Raw genomic sequence first — 20,775 nt, 5'->3', positions numbered from 1 at the left:
ATGATGACTCTCTAGCCCCACTCCCTTGCCCCGTGTGTATATTATGTAGATATAGATGTGTATCTCTTATTGGTTTTGTTTCTCTCAAGAATCCTAATAGAGTGTTCAAAGGCTTTAGGGATCATCCAAAAAGCAAGACAAATGACAAATGTCCACCAGAGCTTGTAAATATTGTGTTTATCAAACACTTCTCTCCTTGGCAAAGCTTCTTTTAAACTTCTTAGTGTCCTCTTCTCATTATCATAAACTTCTAGCTTCTTCTAAAGTCCTTCTAAATTAGTGAATTCTCCTCACTGGGAGTCGAGGGACATTTTTCCTCACTGTTACTGCCACTGCCACCCATCCGATACATTAAACAACAACTCCCATTCCCACCTCCCCCAGCTCCTGGCAGCCACCATTCTTTCTGTGCCTACGAGATGGACTTCTCTAGATTTCCCGTATAAATGGAATCAAACAGTATTTGTCTTTTTGTGACTAGCTTATTCCACTAAACACAATGTCCTCAAGGCTCATCCATGTTGTAGTATGTGTCAGAATTTCCTTCCTTTTTAAGGGTGAAAAATATTCCACTGTGTGTAGATGCTACATTATTCTTATCCATTCATCCAAAGAGGGATACTTGGGTTGCCTCTACCTCTTGGCTATTGGGTATCATGGGGCTATGAGCATGGTGTACAAACATGAAAAGTGATTTTTTTATGTTACCGTGTGGAGGATGGATTGTAGAGGAGAAATAATGAAACAGGAAGACCAGATAGGGTGTGTTGGAACATGCTCATTGCCAGGTTTTAAGACCCAGCTCCAATGCCACCTGGTTTTAGACGTCTTCCTGCTTTCCGCAAGCAGAACCAATCTCTCTTTCCTATCCACGCTGTTTCCTTAGACAGGCAGAGCATTTATGCAGATTTCCCTCCCCGTGGACGGTGAGTCCCCTGGGGGGTCCCTTGGGCAGGCTCCAGCCGGGCACCACCACCAATCCTCCGAGAGGAAATGGGTGTAGGGAGAGCCTTTTGAAGCCTCTGTGGGTACAGGCTGTCTCTCAGCTACCTGGGGTCTCTGGGGGAACGTATGTTTGACTTTCTATTCCCGGTAATATAAGTAATAAATGTTTATGGATGTTTGAAGCGGGAATGAAAGCGTTTCTATTCATGCCGCTAGAATCTGTGAGGCCTTTGCTTTCTTTTTTTCAAACCAAGAGCCCACAGCAAACTTGGGTTCCTTGGCTGGGGAAAGGAATGTAAAGTGAGGAGCAAGGTTTCATCAGGCTCGAGCTGGGGGCTGGCAAGACTGGAGAGGACCAGAAGGCAGAGCCGGGGGCCCTCGGAGGGGGCCTGGGGCGCAGCCCCTGGGGTGGGGTGGGGGAGTGAGAGTCTGGCAGGCTGTGGCCCTGGGTAGGTAACCCCCCCACCCCACCCCGGGTTTCACAGGGAGGCCAGAGTGGCGAGAGCCCCCCGGCCAGGCCAGGAGGCACCCAGCCCAGCCCACCGGCCGCGGCCGGCTCGGGGCGCGCGGCAGGGGCGGGCGGTGACCACCGCGCCGCTGGCCGCCTCGCCCAGACATTCCGCTTCTGCCACTGGAATGCGCGGACAAGGCTCCTTGTTGGCTTCGAGCAGGGCTCTCGGGAGGGAGCCTGGCGCTGATGGCCCCGGGGCGGGGCGGGGCGGGGCCCGAGGCCGCGGGACCTTTAAATCGGCCGCCCAGGCGCACGCTCCAGGCCCCCGACGGACTAGCGACATCGACAGGCCCGCCGAGACCATGCCGCGCCCGGCCCCCACGCGCCACCTCCCGGGACTCCTCCTGCTGCTCTGGCCGCTGCTGCTGCTGCCGCCCCTCGCGGCCCCCGGGCCCCTGGCCCGTCCGGGCTTCCGGAGGCTGGGGACCCGCGGCCCCGGGGGCAGCCCCGGACGCAGTCCCGCTCCCGCGGCTCCCACCCGCGCGCCCCATTCCGGGGCCGGCCAGCCCGGCGGCGCCCGCGGCGCAGGTACCGTCGGGCGGGCGGGGGTGGCCCCAGCCGGAGAGGGATGGAGGGGGACGGAGAGGGGCCGCCGAGGGGCGGCCCCGCGGGGGATGGACGGAGAGCCCGGGCTGGGCCGGGGCGGGGGAAGCGGGCATCGAAGGAGGAGGAAAAGCTCCGGCACCTGCCAAGCGTTCGCTGCATCTCAGCCTCGGGCAACCCGTGGTGTGGGAGAAAGCATCCCCTCTCGGATGAATCCTGCAGGGAAACCGAGGTCCAGAGCAGGGAAGGGGGATGCCCAGGGTCACTCATATGTCCAGGCTAGAAGTTTGGGTCTCCGGAAGCTCACACTCCAGCAACCTCCCCCCGTGGTTTGCACAGCGAGCCGGGAAACGCTGGGGCTGCCTCCCTGCGCTGTCCCAGTCCTGATCTCTCGGTCAGCTGAACGAGCCCCTCCTGAGATTCTGCTTTCGGTTCCCTGGAACTCGCTCCAACTCCATCCAGGATGAGCGCATGATCCTTCCTCCCCTCCCCGTAGCCCTCAAGCTGCCCCAGTGAGAGCCAGGATCTGGCCCGGAATTCAGACTGGAAGGTAAGGGGTAGGGGCGTGAGACCAGGAGGGAAACCTGAGGCGCCGGAATGCCCCAGGACCTGTCCTGTAACCATCCTAGTCTCAACCCCGTTCTCCTGCCCTTGACCAGATGTTCTGGCGAACTGACTGGGCCCCGCTCCCCAAACTATGCTCTCTTAGAGCATCAAAGACCCAAGGCACTTCTGTTTCCCTTTTTGGCCAGTAATTGGTTCCTGAAGCAGGGCCAAGGTCCTAGCCCAGCAAAGCTGGCTGATCATCTGACACAGCCCCTGGCAGCACACACAGGGCAACTGAAGCTTATCAAAGTAAAAGGACCCAGCAAACCAGTGTCAGAGCCCGGAATAAAACTCAGGGCTCCAAAATCCCAAGCAAGGGCTCTTTCCACTGCAAGCTCAATATAGCTTACACAAATTTTATCTTTATTACCAAAAAGTCCAGCCTCAGTCTAGCTAAAGAAACGTTGCAACTGACCAAACCATTTTCTGGGTGTCCAGTCTCATCTGGCCTTGGGATACATGCCTTGGGTTGATTTGCACTGTTTATCTCCTCTTGCACCTTTCTGGGTATGTTGGGAAGGAGCCCAAGGGACTCTTTCCTGCATCACCCTCAGTATGGCAAAAAGCACTGCCACTGAGACGGGAGGTGCCAGGGTTCACAAGGGTTAGATTCAGTTGGTAGCCAGCTGGTTGCTCCAGGCCAGGAAAGGGGGAAAAGACTTTCTTCTAGAAGTTAACTTTACCTGTAGTGCTGACCCACCTCCCTCGGGGATGGGCTGGGAGAGAGAGGAGGGATTCTGCACCAGTTGTCCTTTATTACTTGGAATACAATCCTGATCAGGAACGATAATCCCTTCATAAATGCCACATTCTACCCTTTTCCGGATTCTCTTCTTTTTTTTTTTTTAAGCAACCAGAAATTGCTAAGCTGTGCTATGGCTTTTATTTCTAGCAGGGCTATAAGAAATTGGCAATAAAGTAAGTATGGAAATATTTTAGGAGATTTAGATTCTTGCTTTCTTTGTTCTTGAGAATCAAATTGCTACTACCTAATAAATGAGAGTGAGATTCAATACTAACCAATGAGCTGGGCGCAGTGTAGTCCCAGCTTCTCGGGAGGCTGATGCAGGAGGATCATGAGCCTAGGAGTTAAAGTCCAGCCTGGGCAATATGGTGAGACCCCATCTCTAAAAAAAAAAAAAAATAATAAAAATAAATAATTAAAATGTTGAATGATCATTGCTGAGGGGATACAAATCAGGAAGGAACCAGATCTTCATGGAATTTCCTGCCATCCTAGTGAAGCCTCAGGCATTAGTTTTCTATTTCTGCTGTAATAAATGACTTATGGATTCAGTGGCGTAAAACAACACAGATTTATTGTCTTGAGTTCTGTAGGTCAGAACTCTGACACTGGCCTCACTGGGTTAAAATCGAGGTGTCAGCAGGGCCAAATTCTTTACAGGAGGCTCTAGCAGGGAATGCATTTCCTCGCCTTTCCAGCTTGTGCAGGCTGCCCCGTTCCTTAGCTCAAGGCCTTCTTCCTCCATCTTCAGAGCCAGCACAGCAGGTTGAGTCCTTCTCACATTGAATTACTCACACCTCCTCCCTCTGTCTCTCTCTTCCACTTTGAGGGGCCTTTGCAATTACACTGGACTCACTAAATAATCCAAGATAACCACTTCATTGCAAGGTCTTTAATATAATTATGCCTGCGAAGTCTCCTTTGCCATGTAAAGTAACGTTTTCTGGGATTAGGACCTGGACACCTTTGAGGGGGTCATTATTCTGCCTGCCACACCCCCCAAAACCACCCTGAATAGAGATTCAGTGTGAAGAACCAAGCGGAGAAAGAACCACAAGTCAGGGCTAGATGAGAAAGAAGCTGGTTATTTAAACTTCTTTTTCGAGCCATTCCCCCTTCTCACCCAATACACATGCACACATACACACACATACTTACACACACATACATGCACGCACATATGTACACACACACATACACATGCAACCATGATACTTATAAGGGCACCATTTGGGTGATAGTGAAGGTATGGTCAAGCATCGGGTTCATAATATCACTTTTTTTTCCCTTTTACTCTAATTATGCAAAAAGTTCCTCACCCATCTCCAGGAAGGATTTTCAACACAGTCCTTTTTCCTTTCTCCTGATCCACGGGAATCTCAGGAGATGAAATGAAATTCAGGAGTTGTTTTAAAAAAAGAAAGATTTTTAATTCCTTTTGACTTAACTAAATACATGACATACAGCATATTTCAAGGTAGTGGCTCAATGTCAACAAGTAGGATGGTTCCTGGGTACATGAGATAATGTTGGTTTTTGTGGTGGAAAACGTTGCCTCAGACAGGGGTAACTGGGGCGCATAGAAAGCCCCCCAGGGCTGGGAGTCAGGAAACCTGGGGTCCAATCCATGCTCTGCACATTTCTAGCTCTCACACCTCCTCGAACCTCAGGTTTCTCTCCAGTAAAATGGGTATAAAAACAACTTCTGCACACCTGACTTCATAGAGTACTCTGTGATCTCTAAATTGTTACTGAAAGTAAGATGTTACTTATTTTCTTAATTGAATACCTCCAGGCAGTGGGCTGAAACTGAGAGGATAATTTTTGGCTTTTAAAAGAAAATTATACAGAGGCATAATCCCTGTTCCAGATATAGCTTTTTCTCCATAAACTGCTTAGCCGAGGAATTCTTTTTGAATCTACTTTTTTTCCCCTACTCACTGAGTAAATTGCTTTCTTCTAGACCCTTATCCCGAAAGGAAAAAGCCCTGAGTGACACTTCATGCCAAAGGCTCTCCTTTCTATTTAGGGCTGCATATGCATAGTGCGTGTGTGCATGTGTGTGTACGTGTACGTGTGTGTGTGTGTGTGTGTGTGTGTGTGTGTGTTGGGTGAGAAGGGGGAATGGCTTGAAAAAGCAGTTTAAATAACCAGCTTCTTTCTTATCTTGTCCTAACTTGTGGATTTGATTCTGGTGGCCAGGGTCGGGGGGAGTGCAAGCAGGGTTACGGGAAACAGGAAAGAATAGATGAAAAGCAAACCTTGTTGTGTACCAGGCACTTTTGTGTAGAAAAGAAGTAAGTTCTTTGAGGGTGGGGAATCTGGCTAATTTGCTTTTGTAGCTCCAGGGCTTCATACATGTAGGCCCTTAAAAGAATTTGGTGAATGAAGAAGTGAAGGTGAGATGAGCCGGAGAGTTTGATGGGGCAGGAGGATTAGATACCAGGTCACAGTCTCTGCTGCTTAAAACAGCAAGACATGCCAGGTATCAGATTAAGCTGACATCCCTCTTTCCACTTTCAACTAGCTCAGGGCTCTAGTTGGGCCCAAAAGTTCACGAAACAGGGATGAATGACCAGATGGAGGGAGAATTTAGGGCTACCCTGGAGCAGTGTTCACCCCCTTGGAAGTGGAGTGAAAGAAGGAAGCCCAGAGTGCCTTGCCTCAAGTTCTGCCATGGCCTGAGGCCTGGGTGGTATTGTGCAGTGAGGCTGGCCCTGAAGGTTCAGGGCCTCTCACCCTGTTCAGGGGCACTTTGTCCTGTTGCCTCAGATAGACAACATGCCTAAAAAAGGTCTGGGATCTCTTCATTCCTAGGAATTACAAAGAACCTTGAGAGCAAAACCTTAAGCAGAGGGATGACATTCTAAGTGAAATTTCAGGGCTCAGCCAGCCTATAGGAGATGTATTTGGGGGAATGTCACAGCTCTATGTGAATTCTCACTAGACAATTCTGAATGCCTTGGTGCATTCAACACCAGAAGGGCGGATGGTCTTGGAGGAGGTCACAGGCAGTGAGTGTTGGGGTTAGAGGATGGTGCTTGGCCTCCTGGAGTCCCAGGGTTCTCTGGGAGTGAGGCGTGTCTTATTTCTGGTTGTGGTCTGATTATCTCTCGGTCTTTTCTGTTCCCCATGCTCTTCTTTGCAGGAGTTTGCAAGAGCAGGCCCTTGGACTTGGTGTTCATCATTGATAGTTCTCGTAGTGTGCGGCCCCTGGAATTCACCAAGGTGAAAACCTTTGTCTCCCAGATAATTGACACTCTGGACATCGGGGCGGCCGACACACGGGTGGCAGTGGTGAACTATGCCAGCACGGTGAAGATCGAGTTCCATCTCCAGACCTACTCAGATAAGCAGTCCCTGAAGCAGGCCGTGGGGCGAATCACACCCTTGTCAACAGGCACCATGTCGGGGCTGGCCATCCAGACGGCAATGGATGAAGCCTTCACTGTGGAGGCGGGAGCTCGAGGGCCCACCTCCAACATCCCTAAGGTGGCCATCATCGTGACAGACGGGAGGCCCCAGGACCAGGTGACCGAGGTGGCGGCTCGGGCCCGGGCTTCTGGCATTGAGCTGTATGCTGTGGGTGTGGATCGCGCGGACATGGAGTCCCTCAAGATGATGGCCAGTGAACCTCTAGACGAGCATGTTTTCTACGTGGAGACCTATGGGGTCATTGAGAAACTTTCCTCTAGATTCCAGGAAACCTTTTGTGGTAAGTTGGTAAATCTTTGCATCCAATGAGAAAGGTTGTTATATTCACACATTGCACACCCAGAAAAAAGACAGTTCTTCTTTTTTGATGTAATTTTTTTTTTTTTTTTTTTTTGAGACAGAGTCTCACTGTGGCACCCTCGGTAGAGTGCATGCCATCAGCCTAGCTCACAGCAACCTCAAACGCCTGGGCTCAAACAGTCCTCCTGCCTCAGTTCCCCGAGTATCTGGGATGATGCCACAATGCCTGGCTAATTTTTTCTGTTTTTAGTAGAGACAGGGTCTCGCTCTTGCTCAGGCTGGTCTTGAACTCCTGACCTCAAGCAATCTTCCCGCCTCGGCCTCCCAGAGTGCTAGGATTACAGGCATGAGCCACCTCGCCTGCCCCTTTGGTGGAAATTTTATGGAAAACTTAAATATATGCAATTCCTTTTTGGTGTTTTTTAAAACCAACTTAAACACACTCTGTTGGTTTAGGAATATAGAGCTGCATTATATATAACTTGGTTTGCTCATAAAATCTTCATGTTTGCATTAGAAATGTGAAGGTCTGCAAATATCCAGGATAAATGATCTTGCTGTTTTCTGATGGGGTCAGAAAAAACAAAACAAAACTCAAGACACCTCTCTTGTCCCCTCTGCGCCACCACTACATATTTTCTTTAGTTTTACCATCTCTAGGTTTAACAGAACTCTGCTTGTTCCATAGATGACATGGAGAGGTGTCTGCCCATGGCTCAACAGGCCTAGGTTCCAATGTAACTGTCAGCCCCAGTGTACCTTTGGTGAATACTGACTGTCCTTTTCCAATTCGACTCTTTCTCTGATTATTCTTTGTTGAAGAACAGGATTACGGACCAGGACGAATAGGGTTTCAGCTCCCCTGAGAGAGAGCAAGAAGCTGATTTTTAAAAAATCATTCTGTTACTCTCCTTCTACTCCTTTCTTCCTTTAAGATGGAGTTTGAATATGAACAGGCTAATTTCACTGGAATTTTTAGTATGAATTAGCCAAATCCATGAATACAAATCGATTCAATGCTGGAGTTTACTTTTAGTCATTGATCAGAATTATGATTTGTGTAACTCATGCTTCATTTTTTTAACCATTTGGAGATAATCTTTTTTTTTTTTTTTTGAGACAAAGTCTCACTCTATTGCTCAGGATGGAGTGCAGTGCATGATCGATCATAGCTCACATCATGGATCGGAGCCCCCGAACTTTTGGGCTCCGGGGATACTCCCGCCTCGGTCTTCCAGAGTGGTAGGATTACAGGCGTGAGCTAATCCCACAATCCCCTCTATCAGATTATCCAAGCAAGTGCAGGCAAATTTCTAGTTTGGGTGAATTTTTAAACATAGATACCTTTTGCTATATAATTTATTCCAAATTTATTTATTCGGCATGCACTTATTGATCAGTGATGATACGAAGGTAAAAATAGTCCCTCCCTACCATCAAGTAACATTCTGGGGGTGAGAGTGAGACAAACAAGTGAACCAATAATTACAATTGTAAATTCTAAGGACACTTTATATCTAAATTAACGTGAAACCCAGAAATCACTGGTTTGTCAAGAGAAGGGAGATAAAGTCTTTGGGGCAAAGTCTGGCCTTATTTCAGCCAGACTTGGCTGGGCTCCCCTTGTTTTTCCTGTCCCAGGACAGTGGGCCTTCACAAGCTGTCGTTGGCTTTGGTGGCATCTACTTGGCATTCGCTGGTTTCCAAAAAGAAAGTAGCTTTCTTTCTCCCAGGAAACTCCCTCCCCACCCATGCTTGTGGGTGAGGGCTTTTCCATCAAGATGCTGGTCTGTGGCAAAGCTGGATTTCCAAGCTAGCACCTGGGGTTGGGCTTGAAGGCCATAAAGTAACAAGTGGTGAGTGGTAATCTTTTCCTTTTGGTACAAAAGACCTGCTTGTTCTGGGGGGAAAATGCCCTCTCTATGGAAAAAAAGACTGAGGGGTAGCTTGTTGTAGTCAACGGGTTGGAAAGATCACTCCATGAAAAGGCCATTCCTGGGAAAATATTAGCCTTGTCATGTCGCCAAGGGCAATGGAGGCTGGGTTACCTGCCACAGGAGTGCCAGCCTCCTCCAACAGGCCTCCTTGGATTCTCAGAAATGACTAAATTTATTGATTCATTTTTCAAGACACACTAGGGAAAAATCCAATGAATGGCCCCAGTAGAACAAAATGATGGAGGTGTAGTTTAGCTAATGCAATCTCATTAATTTTGTTCTTTCTTTTCTTTTTACCTGTGTGTGTTAGTGTATGAGTTCGTTCTCCTTATATTAGAGGCCCCAGGGTTGCAGACATATATATAATGTGTGGGCTCACGAACCCATATTACGTATTCAGAAGGCAGTTACCTGAATTGCCCTCCACCATTTGCATATTCAAATATGTATCACTGCCCAAGTGAGTGAGTTCCAGGCCTAGAGACATGCCTGTGTGGGGATTCTGTTCAGACACACACTATAGAGCCCTTGGAAACCAGATTCTGGCTGCAATAAAGCAACTAGCTCATAGCACTTCAGGCACTACTTGGTTGCCGCTCCCATTTTGTGTGATGGGGAAGCAAAAATCTTTTTCATGGGCAGGTGGGTAAGCCAAATACAACATCAACCAAATAAAACATCACTTACGCTTGACCCGTGTAAGTGTTTGGCTTCAGCTCCAAATTCCAAATTCTCTTTCTCCTTTGAGAAAGTCTACAGCAAGAGCTGTAATGTAAAATTAGCAACATTTCTAGTTTAAGAGTGGTATTTCTAATAAGCCAGAGGCAGAATACAAATAGCCAATTTTTATATAGTGAAGTATGGGGAGAATCAGAGGGGCCTGGAGAATGAGGTCTTTTTGACATGGGAGAAAGCATCAGAAATGTGTCTCCCACGTTGCTGCTGACTGTTGTAAACGTCCTCTGCACAGCTGTGGACCCATGTGTGCTTGGCACACACCAGTGCCAGCATGTCTGCATCAGCGACGGGGACGGCAGACACCACTGCGAGTGTAGCCAAGGATATGCCTTGAATGCTGACAAGAAAACGTGTTCAGGTGAGACTGCTGGGGGGGGGCACGGCTGATTCAGTTATTCGGGGACCTGCGCTCTTAAGGGTTTGGACTGGTCTCATGCTTTGACTCTCAGACCCCTTTTCACCTAATTGCCTTTTGGCTGGTTTACTGTCGTTCGTCAACAATTTTCCTTGAAAAGGAACGTGGGGAGAAAAGTGAGATGATGCATTAATCAATTGATTACAGTACTTATTATTAGTTTTAAAGAAAAGTGTTAGTAGGAGAAAAGGTTAGTTGAGAGGGGTCCAAAATTCTTGGTTCCTTTTGAGGAATTGGAATTTTTCCTGGATATTATCTAATTAAATAGAAACTATCCCCTTCCTTTTGATGGTCACAGATGCTCATGGAATCTGGAAGTAGAAGAAAATTGAGAGAGGTCCTCACTCATCTGGTGCATGCACACTAATATAGTCAATGAAGAATGGGAATTAGATTCTTGTTTATTTGTTTAAATCCTAGAAAAAGTTTTTGAGAGGAAGAAAACCTACAGACTGTTTAATTCAGCCTGCTTATTTTGTAAATAATGAAACTGAGACAGAAAGAAGGGAAAAAAGACTTATCCATGTCACGGGGGCTGTTAGAGGGTTAGTTCCCAACTCCCTGCCCAATACCCTTTGCGCCAAGCTATTCTCCTTCCTTGTTTGATTAGCTCTGTGTGTGTGTGTGTGTGTGTGTGTGTGTGTGTGTGTGTAAGTAGCGTGGCCCATAATTAATTATTCATTTCTGGCATGCTTTCCATGTATTCACATTTGTCCTGGTCATCTTTCAATAGCTATCGATAAGTGTGCTCTTAACATTCATGGATGTGAGCACGTCTGTGTGAACGACAGAACTGGCTCTTATCATTGTGAGTGCTATGAAGGTTATACCTTGAATGAAGACAGGAAAACTTGCTCAGGTGAGTGGGAGAGGAGTTTTGTCTATTGCCTCTATCCAGGCTTGGAAGGGTAGGTTACAGTGGCTGGGAACTTGGTCTGTTTTCCTTTCTTGCAGTCCTTGAACTTTTCCATTTCTCAGTCTTACCCGAAATGTTAGATATGGCAACATATACCTACCCAAACATGTAAATATGTTGCTCATTTCCTGCTCTGTACGCAGCCCTAACAGCCCTTTCTAAATGCTGTGGACACTTCGGTAAGTTAAAATCACATAGCTCCGCACCGACACTTTATAAGTGGAGAAACATACCGCTTTAACCAAAGGATCAAAGTTAACATCATCAGCGATGACACAGAGTGACATTATGTGTCACCTGACGTGATGTACTGAGGGCACAATGGCACAGCTGTGGTACTGTTGCTAAAAATTCAGAATTATGAGGACATATCAGACAAACTCAACCTGAGAAACATTCTCACTTCACAGAATAATTTTCTAGGACTTTAAAAAACTGTCAAAGTCATAAAAGATAAGGAAGGACTGAAGAAATGTCCCAGATTGGAGGAGACTAAGAAGACATGAGACTGTAATGCAATGTGGAATCCTGGACTAGAAAAAGGACATTAATGGAATAATCATCAAAATCTGAATAAAGTCTGTAGATTAGTAAATCATATCATAACAATGTTAATTTCTTGGTTTTGATAATCATGCTATAGCTCTATAAGTTCAAATCTGGGGAAACAGAGTGAAGTACAGGAACTCTTTGCATTGTTCTGCAACCTTCCCATAAGTCTGCAATTATCTCGAAACAAAATGTTTAAAAATGTATCAGTGCAGAGGAAAGTGCACTGAAAGAAAATTTGGGTCTTGAGTTCTTATGCTGTTCTGAATCAATTGGTCTCCCTTGGGCACATTTTTCTCATTATAAAATAGGAGAGAGGTGAACCACAATTTCTTCAAACTCTCTGTTTTTCTGAATCTAGTAATTAGCCACATGACTGTTGATATCCCTCTGAGTTGGGATAAACACAATGAAGCTAAAAGGAATGCTGAGTATTTATGAGATACTTAGATTATAAAGACTCAATACTGATGATTTTGAAAAGGAATTGGGCAAGATCAGAGAATAATTATGTAGGATTTTATTTAACTCAGTTAATTTCTAGTTAGAACAAACAGTGCCAATGGCTTTGAATAGTTTCCAATAAGTTTTCCTCTCATATATTTCTAGCTGCAAATAAGATTTCTATCTCTAGGTAACACTCTTTTTCCACTTTCTGTTTCTTTTCTCCTGGACTTTTTTTTGACAGCTCAAGATAGATGTGCTTTGGGTACTCATGGGTGTCAGCACCTTTGTGTGAATGACAGAAATGGATCCCATCACTGTGAATGCTATGAGGGCTACACTCTGAATGCAGATAAAAAAACATGTACCGGTAAGGTCCACTGAACAAATTCTTTATACTTGGCTCTTTCTGTGGCAGGGAAACCAACTTGAAATTCACCAGGAGACTTAAAGATAACTTAAAGAACCAGGGTTCAGACATTCCATCATGCTTATAGGCAAAAGCACACATTGCTCAGAGGGTGGTAAGCTCACTGGATTTTGCAAACATAGATGACTTTAGAAAATTACCAGGAAGTAGGAAGGGAGTGGAGCATATGGGAAAAGCTAATTAAATGTAGGGTCCTTATCCAGGAAAATCTTATAGCTCTGTACATTGGGGACTTTTAAGCAAATAGTAAACTTTAGAGGAAGTCATTTGGACAGTAACTATTTGGGGTGATAGGCTGAACTGATCTTATTCCAGTTAAAGCTTGGTCTAGAATTTTTCTGTAGCATTAATCTTAAAGCTGGATCATGTTAGTAAAGGAGACTTTGTACATGCCTGAATTAGACCCACACAAATCTTCCAGTAAGTATGAAGCAAGTCATTCCCTGACAGTTTCTAGACGATCAATCTTCAGTGAAACCGAGCCTTATGCCTTGGCTAATGGGCCTATGCCAGTATTGCTAATCCTCATTAATTTGATTTAAACTCACTGGCAGGACAGGGTGGCATTTATACATGTAAAAACACTCCTAAGAGAAATTCTGAGCTCTCAAGGTTGTGTTTAGCTTTGGCATATTGAATATGTTTTGGATTATATATATATATATATATTTCTCTCTTGAGGAGATATATCATGGGATCATGTCAAGATAGAGGAAGGGAAATGGCCTATCACCAATTCCCTTTTTAAAAAAACGAAATAATAAAAGAGTATTGAGTGCCTACTTTGTTCCCAGGATGTCATTAAACACTGTGAGGATCTAAAGAAGCACAAATTTCTACCTCTTAGCAACTTACAGCCTGGTTGAACAAGAACCAACTCCTCACAAAAGCGGAGACTAAGCCAGGGAGAGGACAGACAGAACTAAGGGCAGTAGACGCGGGGTAGGCAGGCGTCTGGGGAGGACACAGAGTGGTGGTGAAGTGTTAGATCAAGAACAGTAGAAATGGCCCTGGCAGAGGACTGGCTTGCGCCAGTTTGTTCAGGGCAGCAGGACTAAGTCAGTCGGGTGGAGAGGACTCATCTGCGGCTGCACTTTGCAAACTGGTGACAAGTTTCTCAGTTGGTACTTTAGGCTGCCAGGAATATTGAGGACCTGGGAAAACAAAACAAATAATAAAAAATTCCATTTAAGCTAACAGATATTTTGAATAAAATCAAGCAATTTATGTTTAAAAAGGCCCATAAATCAAAGAAAATTCTCAGTTAGGCAGACTACTCCAGGCAACAGTCCCAGATGATGGTAGCCAACATTCTTCCATGCCTACTATAGGCCATGCATGGTTCTAGGCATTTTAGACACAGTAGTGCCTTGGATCGTTACAGCAACTTTAGGAGGAAACCGGGGCACACACAGATTAAGTAACTTGCCCATAGTTACTTGGCTAGTAAGTAGCAGAGCAAGGATTTGAACTTGGGTACTTGTTCCAGCAGTTACATAGGCGCTAGATGGCAGGAAAGTTAGTATTTATGTATTTCGAAGTAACAACGACTACTATTCTAAAGCTGGGGGTACACGCCAGGAGTCAGACTGCCTTTAATGGACGCTTTTCCCTTTGTTGGTGGTAGGAAGGCTTGATAAATTAAATTCGAAGCTCCAGATCAGGGCCAGGGGCCGGAGTCATGTTCAATTCTTATCTTCAGAGTGGGTACTGAGCTAGGATGAAGGGAAAAATGAAACACTCTATTAGGCATTTTTCTGGAAAAAAAAATCTAAATTGTAGTGATGCAGGGGAATATCCATGATAAAGTTGGAAAGAAAGGCACTTTATGGATAGATTATATAGGGCCTTGCAATTCATGCAAAGTGGTAATATAGGCAAGAATGAGCCATGGGAGGCTTTTGAGTACAGAATGACATTTAAGAGGAGAGTTAGAGGAGAATAAATAGACTTTGGCCCCTGAAATGGCAGAGGAAGAATGTATGTCTCCCAGGAAGCATTTATGGGCTTATTAAAGAATTGCTGTTTTCATTTGTCCTGGGCCAGTTTGGACAGTATTAGTATGGCACTTTGCTCTCCACTCAAATTTGGGCAAAATGTCTCGGTTGTTGAAATGTTATTTGCTTGTGAAAGATAGTACTTTATCCAATCACGCACATCATCATTATCGATATTATTAACATTGTATTATTTCTCTATCTCTGCTTGTGCGTGTGTGCGTGTGTGAGGCAGGGCCTTGGTGGTTATAGTCCTTTTTGTGCAGCATTACGCTTAGCTCCACGTGCAATTAGGTCCCTAATAAATTATTTTTGGTGATGGCGATGACCGTCCATGAATAGCTGGAGATGTTGGAAGCACTGATAGTCAATCGGGAAAGACGGAAGGTAAGTTCTGGAATTTATCAAGGCTCAGTGCCATGGGCAGAAAAAAAGAGAAGACACCCTGAGATATCTGCGAGAGACAAAAAGGAATGGAGTGTATGAGATACACGGTGAGGCTAAAGGGATGTGAGCTGTGGGGAAGGAAAACAGGCTTGCTCCTGCCACGTGGGGCTTGTTGATGACTACTAAAGGGTCATTCCCTACACTCATTGCGTTCGAACTGAAGCTTTTCTCACCTACTTGTTTGTGTTTGGCTTTCTATTTAATGAACGTGTAAATATTTTCTTTCCTGCACCACTTGTGGTCAGTCCGTGACAAGTGTACTCTGGGCTCTCACGGGTGCCAGCACATTTGCGTGAGTGACGGGGCGGCGTCCTACCACTGTGATTGCTTTCCCGGTTACACCCTGAACGAGGACAAGAGGACATGTTCAGGTGAAGATCAGCTCTTTAAAACTATTTCGTTTGGTAGGGAAATCTTTTAGGAGCAAGCTTTTCTTTCTTTGTGTCTAAAGCACAGTTACTATTCTTTCTCTTTCTCAGAATCCTCCAGTAGCTCCCAGTTGTCTGCAGAATAGAATAACTATACTCTTCCCCCAGACAGCCTGCCCTCCACGATCTGATTCTGTTCTCTCTCCCTATCTCTCTCCTTCCTAATTAAAGTCTCCTTGTCTACATTTGTGTGTGTTTTTTTTAATTATGGTAAAATATATATAAAGTGAAATTTACCATTTTAACCATTTTTAAGAGCACAGTTCAGTGGCATTAGATACATTCACATTGTTGTGCAACCATCACCACTATCCATCTGTAGAATTTTTTCATCATCCCACACTAAAACTCTGTACCCATGAAACAATAACTGCCCATCACCCAGCTCCCTAGAGCTTCTGGTAACTACTGTTCTTCATTCTGTCTTTTCTGCTACCTTTGCCCCCAAATTCACTTCTTTTCCCCAGTCCTGTGGTGTACAAGTCTTGCACTTCTTTTAAATTTATTTCTAAGTATTTTATTCTTTTTTGGTGTTGTTGTAAATGGATCCATCTCTCAACTTTCAATTTTGTTACATCTCAGTTTTATAATTTTCTATGGAATGTTTTAATTAGAATATCTCACTGAGCCTCTGCCTTCATAGAGCTTAGAGGCTATCAGACAAGACAGGCACTGGACAAGTATCATAAGTACCCATTTTATACTCTGTATGGGGATGATGGGCATGTAGTTGATATTCAATAGATACTTTCTGGTTTACTGATTAACTAAGATGGGATTTGGGTTGAATGTCCCTAAAAGGTTCAATAGGATTTGGACAGGTGGGTAGATTACATTTAATTAAGTGAATTTATGGTCTCCTGGCTCTGTATTTTATCTTTGTAGAATATTTTCAGAGAAAATATTGCAACAAAGGACCATTCCTTGTCCTCAGGCAATAGTACTACTCAATTGGAAGATTATATACCAGTCTTCAGACCTGGGAAGTTATTTTTATTTCTATTTGCAACTTTAGGGGCTCTGATATTTTTTAGGAATAGCTGCCCCACTGAGTTAGGGGTTACCTTTATCACTTTCTTACATTTGATTAAATGTCAATACAAACCTGAATTTTTAGTTACACAGTATTTATGGGTAAGCGCTAGAACTCTCAATTAAAACCATTCAACAGAATAACAGTCCTGTATAGGATATCCTTTATAGGAACTACCTAGTTTTAATCCTTGAAATAGTCTGGCTATATAAAGGACTGTAATCCTCATTTTTATTTCTTAATGAGAACATAATATTATAAGAAGACAGTCTTATATCTGTATCCTTGGCCTCCCCCTACACCATTTATCTTTTTAAAAATTTACTTTATACCATGGATAATTTCTGACGATCACAAAAGTATAGAGAATAACAAGCCCTCATATAACCATCACTCAGCTTTGAAAATTATAAACATTTTCTCAATGTCTCCTAATAGAAATCTTTCTGTGATATTAACATTCCAAAGTTATTTTCTCTTCTGTTTGCTCTTATGTCATTTTACCTCCTGGAAAATGCATTTGGGTAAGTCTTAAAAATGGAAATATTGAATTGTAGATTTCTTGATTTGTTATAATTCCTAGATAACTATGACACTTTGTGTACTGTCATTGTATTCAGCCATTGAAGAAGCACGAAGACTTGTTTCCACTGAAGATGCTTGTGGATGCGAAGCCACACTGGCATTCCAGGATAAGGTCAGCTCATATCTCCAGAGACTGAACACCAAACATATCCTTTCTAGAAGGTTTTCTGCTTCTGCTTGAAGCAAACCTAGGTACTACAATTGAGCCAAACATTTTCAGACATTCCATAGGCAAGTGCCTTATTTGTTAAGTTGTAAGATGAGCAGTAGTAACACATAACTTTTTTTTAAATTTAGAGTTCTTTTTTAATGGTTTAATAGACTGTTTTCACCATTCAATATTTACATGTAAAAGCTGCCTAACTTTTTTTCCCCTAGTGCTTTTTCATAACAGTATATACTCCTAATTGGGCTCTTACATTAACAGATGAAGTGATTATGCTATGATTACTTAATATGGCCTTCTTAGTTCACAATCTGTACATGTACAGAACAAGTTAGCTGATTAACAGGGTATGATATCTCAGATTACACAGAGTCATACACTTTGGCTAGCCAAGTGGTCAGAAAGCAGATTTCAAAATGTAACATGGTACAGTCAACAGAAACTTTGAAAATCAGTTCTTTAGCCAAAGGAGTAACTCAGGAAAAGTACTTTTTCTTAGAATAGCTCAAATTAACAACTCTGTTCTGATGTACCTTAGGGTAGTAGAATTTAGATTGTGGTAAGTATAGCCTAGGAACATGCAGATACTTTTTTTGGGGGGGGTGTACAATTTTATAGGAATCAATTTCCAAGTCCTTCACTTGCTTAAGATGCTACTTGGAATCTATTGGCATTTCTTTTTCCCATCTCCCATTTCAGAATCACTGTTCTCCTAACTGTACACTATAAAGTTGTACCTCTCATTTACCCTGAATCTACTAAGGTGCATTTCTTAGAAAAGTAGAATCTGAAGAGAGAGCCAAACAAAGGGACAATTCAACAATTCCTTTATTCAAGACTTCATAAACATTGCTCCCCTCATCCATCCCACTAAGAGATGCTTTTCCAATTAAATTTTATATGAGCAAAAATTTTATATGGTCTTATTTGAAGACCACTGCAATGGTCTAATTTTATCATGAGCTCCGAAGAATAGAATTTCTGAGTTTTAGATTAAATTAGGCTTTAGGTGAGAAAACAGTTTTGCTTTTTCTTCACTTTTAGGACATAATTATTTTCTTTTATATTGTACTGAAGTGTTTGAAAGTGTGTTTACATTTTCTAATGAGTAAAAATAAATAGTGTTGGCCTTAACAACTAGCCACTAGATGGCATTTTGAAGAAGTTGCAGATAAATGAATATGGACAAATACATCGTTAAATTGCTCAAATTTCTCACTTGGAAATGAGGACAACCTGGTGCATTTAGCACTCATTCTTTTGTATACTGTATCTCCAGCATTCCTGCAAATAATTTGCTATTACCTGTATAAATGCTTGAAAATTACTGAACAAATAGTATGAGGATCTTCTGGAAAATCAGTATCATTTTTCCAGTATCTTTATTTCTAAGGAAATAAATGTATAGATCCTCATTAAGAGCAAAGTTAGTGTCTCTGAGCTATGACTGTGAAACGGTTAGTAGAAAATAGAATGAAAGTTTAATATTTCTTTACTAATTGAGCCATTTAGTTTTTAAATGTTTTTATTCGTAAGATAACCATATTCACAAAGAAAACTTTAGGTCTATTTTCTCTTGATAGTATTTATAATATAAACCAATTATTACTGAGAGTGCAAACTGTACAAATTATGTACATGTATACAAAGTTTAGTTACATTGAGATCAATATAATTTAGAACTGTTTAAAACTTTTTATTTTTTGCTTATTTTTTCTGGAGCATTATTGAAACTGTGATCAAAGGCTTATATGTAATAAACACATCTAAAAATAGTTAACATAGATCAAATGAACATTCCATTCCATTTTTTTTTCCATTCCATTTTTAATTCATTCTGGTCTTAGAAATGTACAACTAAAGAGTATAGTTGCAAATTTAGGTGTTAAACTTTTTACCAAGGACAAAAAATCCTAAGTTTACTTTATCATTTTGCTTTAGAATCCAATTGATAAAAGCATATATTTATAAAATTGCTATTAATTGGCTGGGTGCAGTGGCTCACGTCTGTAATCCCAGCACTCTGGGAGGCCGAAGCGGGTGGATTGCTCGAGGTCAGGAGTTTGAAACCAGCCTGAGCAAGAGCAAGACCCCGTCTCTACTATAAATAGAAAGAAATTAATTGGCCAACTAATATATATAGAAAAAAATTAGCCGGGCATGGTGGCGCATGCCTGTAGTCCCAGCTACTCAGGAGGCTGAGGCAGAAGGATTGCTTGAGCCCAGGAGTCTGAGGTTGCTGTGAACTAGGCTGATGCCACAGCACTCACTCTAGCCTGGGCAACAAAGTGAGACTCTGTCTCAAACAAAAAAAATTGCTATTAATCAACAAAATCTAATGGTGCCTTTTTTATTGTTAATGATAAACCTTTTTTCACTTATATATTTGATACATATAATTTTTTTTGCCTTTAAAGCTTGTAACTTCTAGGACAAAACAGTCCTTTAAATTGTGTATTACTCAATGTTTTTGGTTTGCATTGTCTTTGATATAATAAAAAAGTTATTATCTTTACATAGTATTGTCATGCCTGTTTTTCTGGTGACTTATCAATTTTGTCTATTAAGCATATTTCCTTAAATTATACTGAATTAACAATTATTTTGAATGTATAATGGTTTCTTGTCAAAGGACAGAATGTTGAGACTCTTCCTATATTTTAATCTCATACTAAAATGTAAAATATAAATTCAGGTTAAATAGGCTTCAATCAAGCATGTGGTAGGAGAGGGAATAATATAAAATTATCTAAATTTAGATAAAATAATGATGAGCTTTACATTAATACAAGCTTCTGAAAAGCAAACATAACCTACAGATAAAATATAAACTTTTTTTTTTAAGGCAAGCACAAAAATGAGGTTTATTGAGGAGAGAAAGATAGGATTATATAGCAAGAGCATGATATAGGTTTACAGAGTGTGATACATACAGCACAGGTGGGAAAGGGCACAAAAGGGGCTGGTTATGGTCTCAGTCTTGTTTTATAGTGCCCAGATTGGGACCTCCCTGTGGCTCAGACGAAAATATAAACTTCAAAGAAACAAAAAATAAATACACCAAGTCACACATTATGTGGAAAACACCTATTGTTACTTTTCAAAATTTTTGAAAGTGCATGACACAGAGTTACAGTATTATTTTCTAAACTTATTTGAGCATAGAATTAGTAATACATATTAGTATACCACAAGAAATGGTGGTGTAGAAGGAATAAATGAGAGCTTATTTGCAAGAAAAAGGCGAAAGTATTTAAAAAGAGATGAGTTTTCAAGAGTGAGAAGATAATCAGTAACTAGCTTCAACTAATCATGCCTTGACCAGTTAACTGGAAGCTCCTGGCTCAGATAATACTAATTTGTTTCATAGTCCAGCACAGGGAGCCTATGAGCAGGTGCCAATGTATCTTAGGTATTTATAGGTTAATGCTGAAAAAAGAGATACACAAACAAATCAAAAGAAACATCTGAATGGGATAAGTGGTAAGTTTGGAAAGAATTCCTCAGAGAGACCTGATTTGTGCTGTTTGCCCTAGGTACAACTGGCCTCTTAAGAGGGTGGGAACATCAGGGAATGTATAAAACAGCCTGGGAAGCAGAGCCAG

The 20,775-nt window shown here is 42.7% G+C and overlaps 1 protein-coding gene across 1 annotated transcript; it reads left to right on the top strand.

Moving 5' to 3' along the window:
- Positions 1 to 1,732: 1,732 nt before the first annotated feature.
- On the top strand, positions 1,733 to 18,371 carry MATN3 (matrilin 3). The gene is made up of 8 exons (XM_012787730.3): positions 1,733 to 1,984; positions 6,499 to 7,065; positions 9,993 to 10,118; positions 10,909 to 11,034; positions 12,329 to 12,454; positions 15,204 to 15,329; positions 17,040 to 17,150; positions 18,316 to 18,371. The coding sequence occupies exons 1-8, from the start codon at positions 1,759 to 1,761 to the stop codon at positions 18,369 to 18,371; spliced, it is 1,464 nt and encodes a 487-aa protein (XP_012643184.2). The 5' UTR covers positions 1,733 to 1,758.
- Positions 18,372 to 20,775: the final 2,404 nt, after the last annotated feature.

The sequence above is a fragment of the Microcebus murinus genome, chromosome 3, assembly GCF_040939455.1.
Source record: "Microcebus murinus isolate Inina chromosome 3, M.murinus_Inina_mat1.0, whole genome shotgun sequence".
Taxonomy (NCBI): Eukaryota; Metazoa; Chordata; class Mammalia; order Primates; family Cheirogaleidae; genus Microcebus; species Microcebus murinus.
Note: the sequence above shows the minus strand (reverse complement) of the source record. Positions and strands in the feature narration are given on the sequence as shown.

What these genes read in the sequence shown, in the direction of transcription:
- MATN3 (XM_012787730.3), top strand. Translation starts at nt 1,759, where the DNA reads ATGCCGCGCCCGGCCCCCACGCGCCACCTCCCGGGACTCCTCCTGCTG. An exon ending in AGACAGGAAAACTTGCTCAG is followed by an intron (nt 11,035 to 12,328) that starts GTGAGTGGGAGA and finishes TTTTTTTGACAG; the next exon opens with CTCAAGATAGATGTGCTTTG. An exon ending in AGATAAAAAAACATGTACCG is followed by an intron (nt 12,455 to 15,203) that starts GTAAGGTCCACT and finishes ACTTGTGGTCAG; the next exon opens with TCCGTGACAAGTGTACTCTG.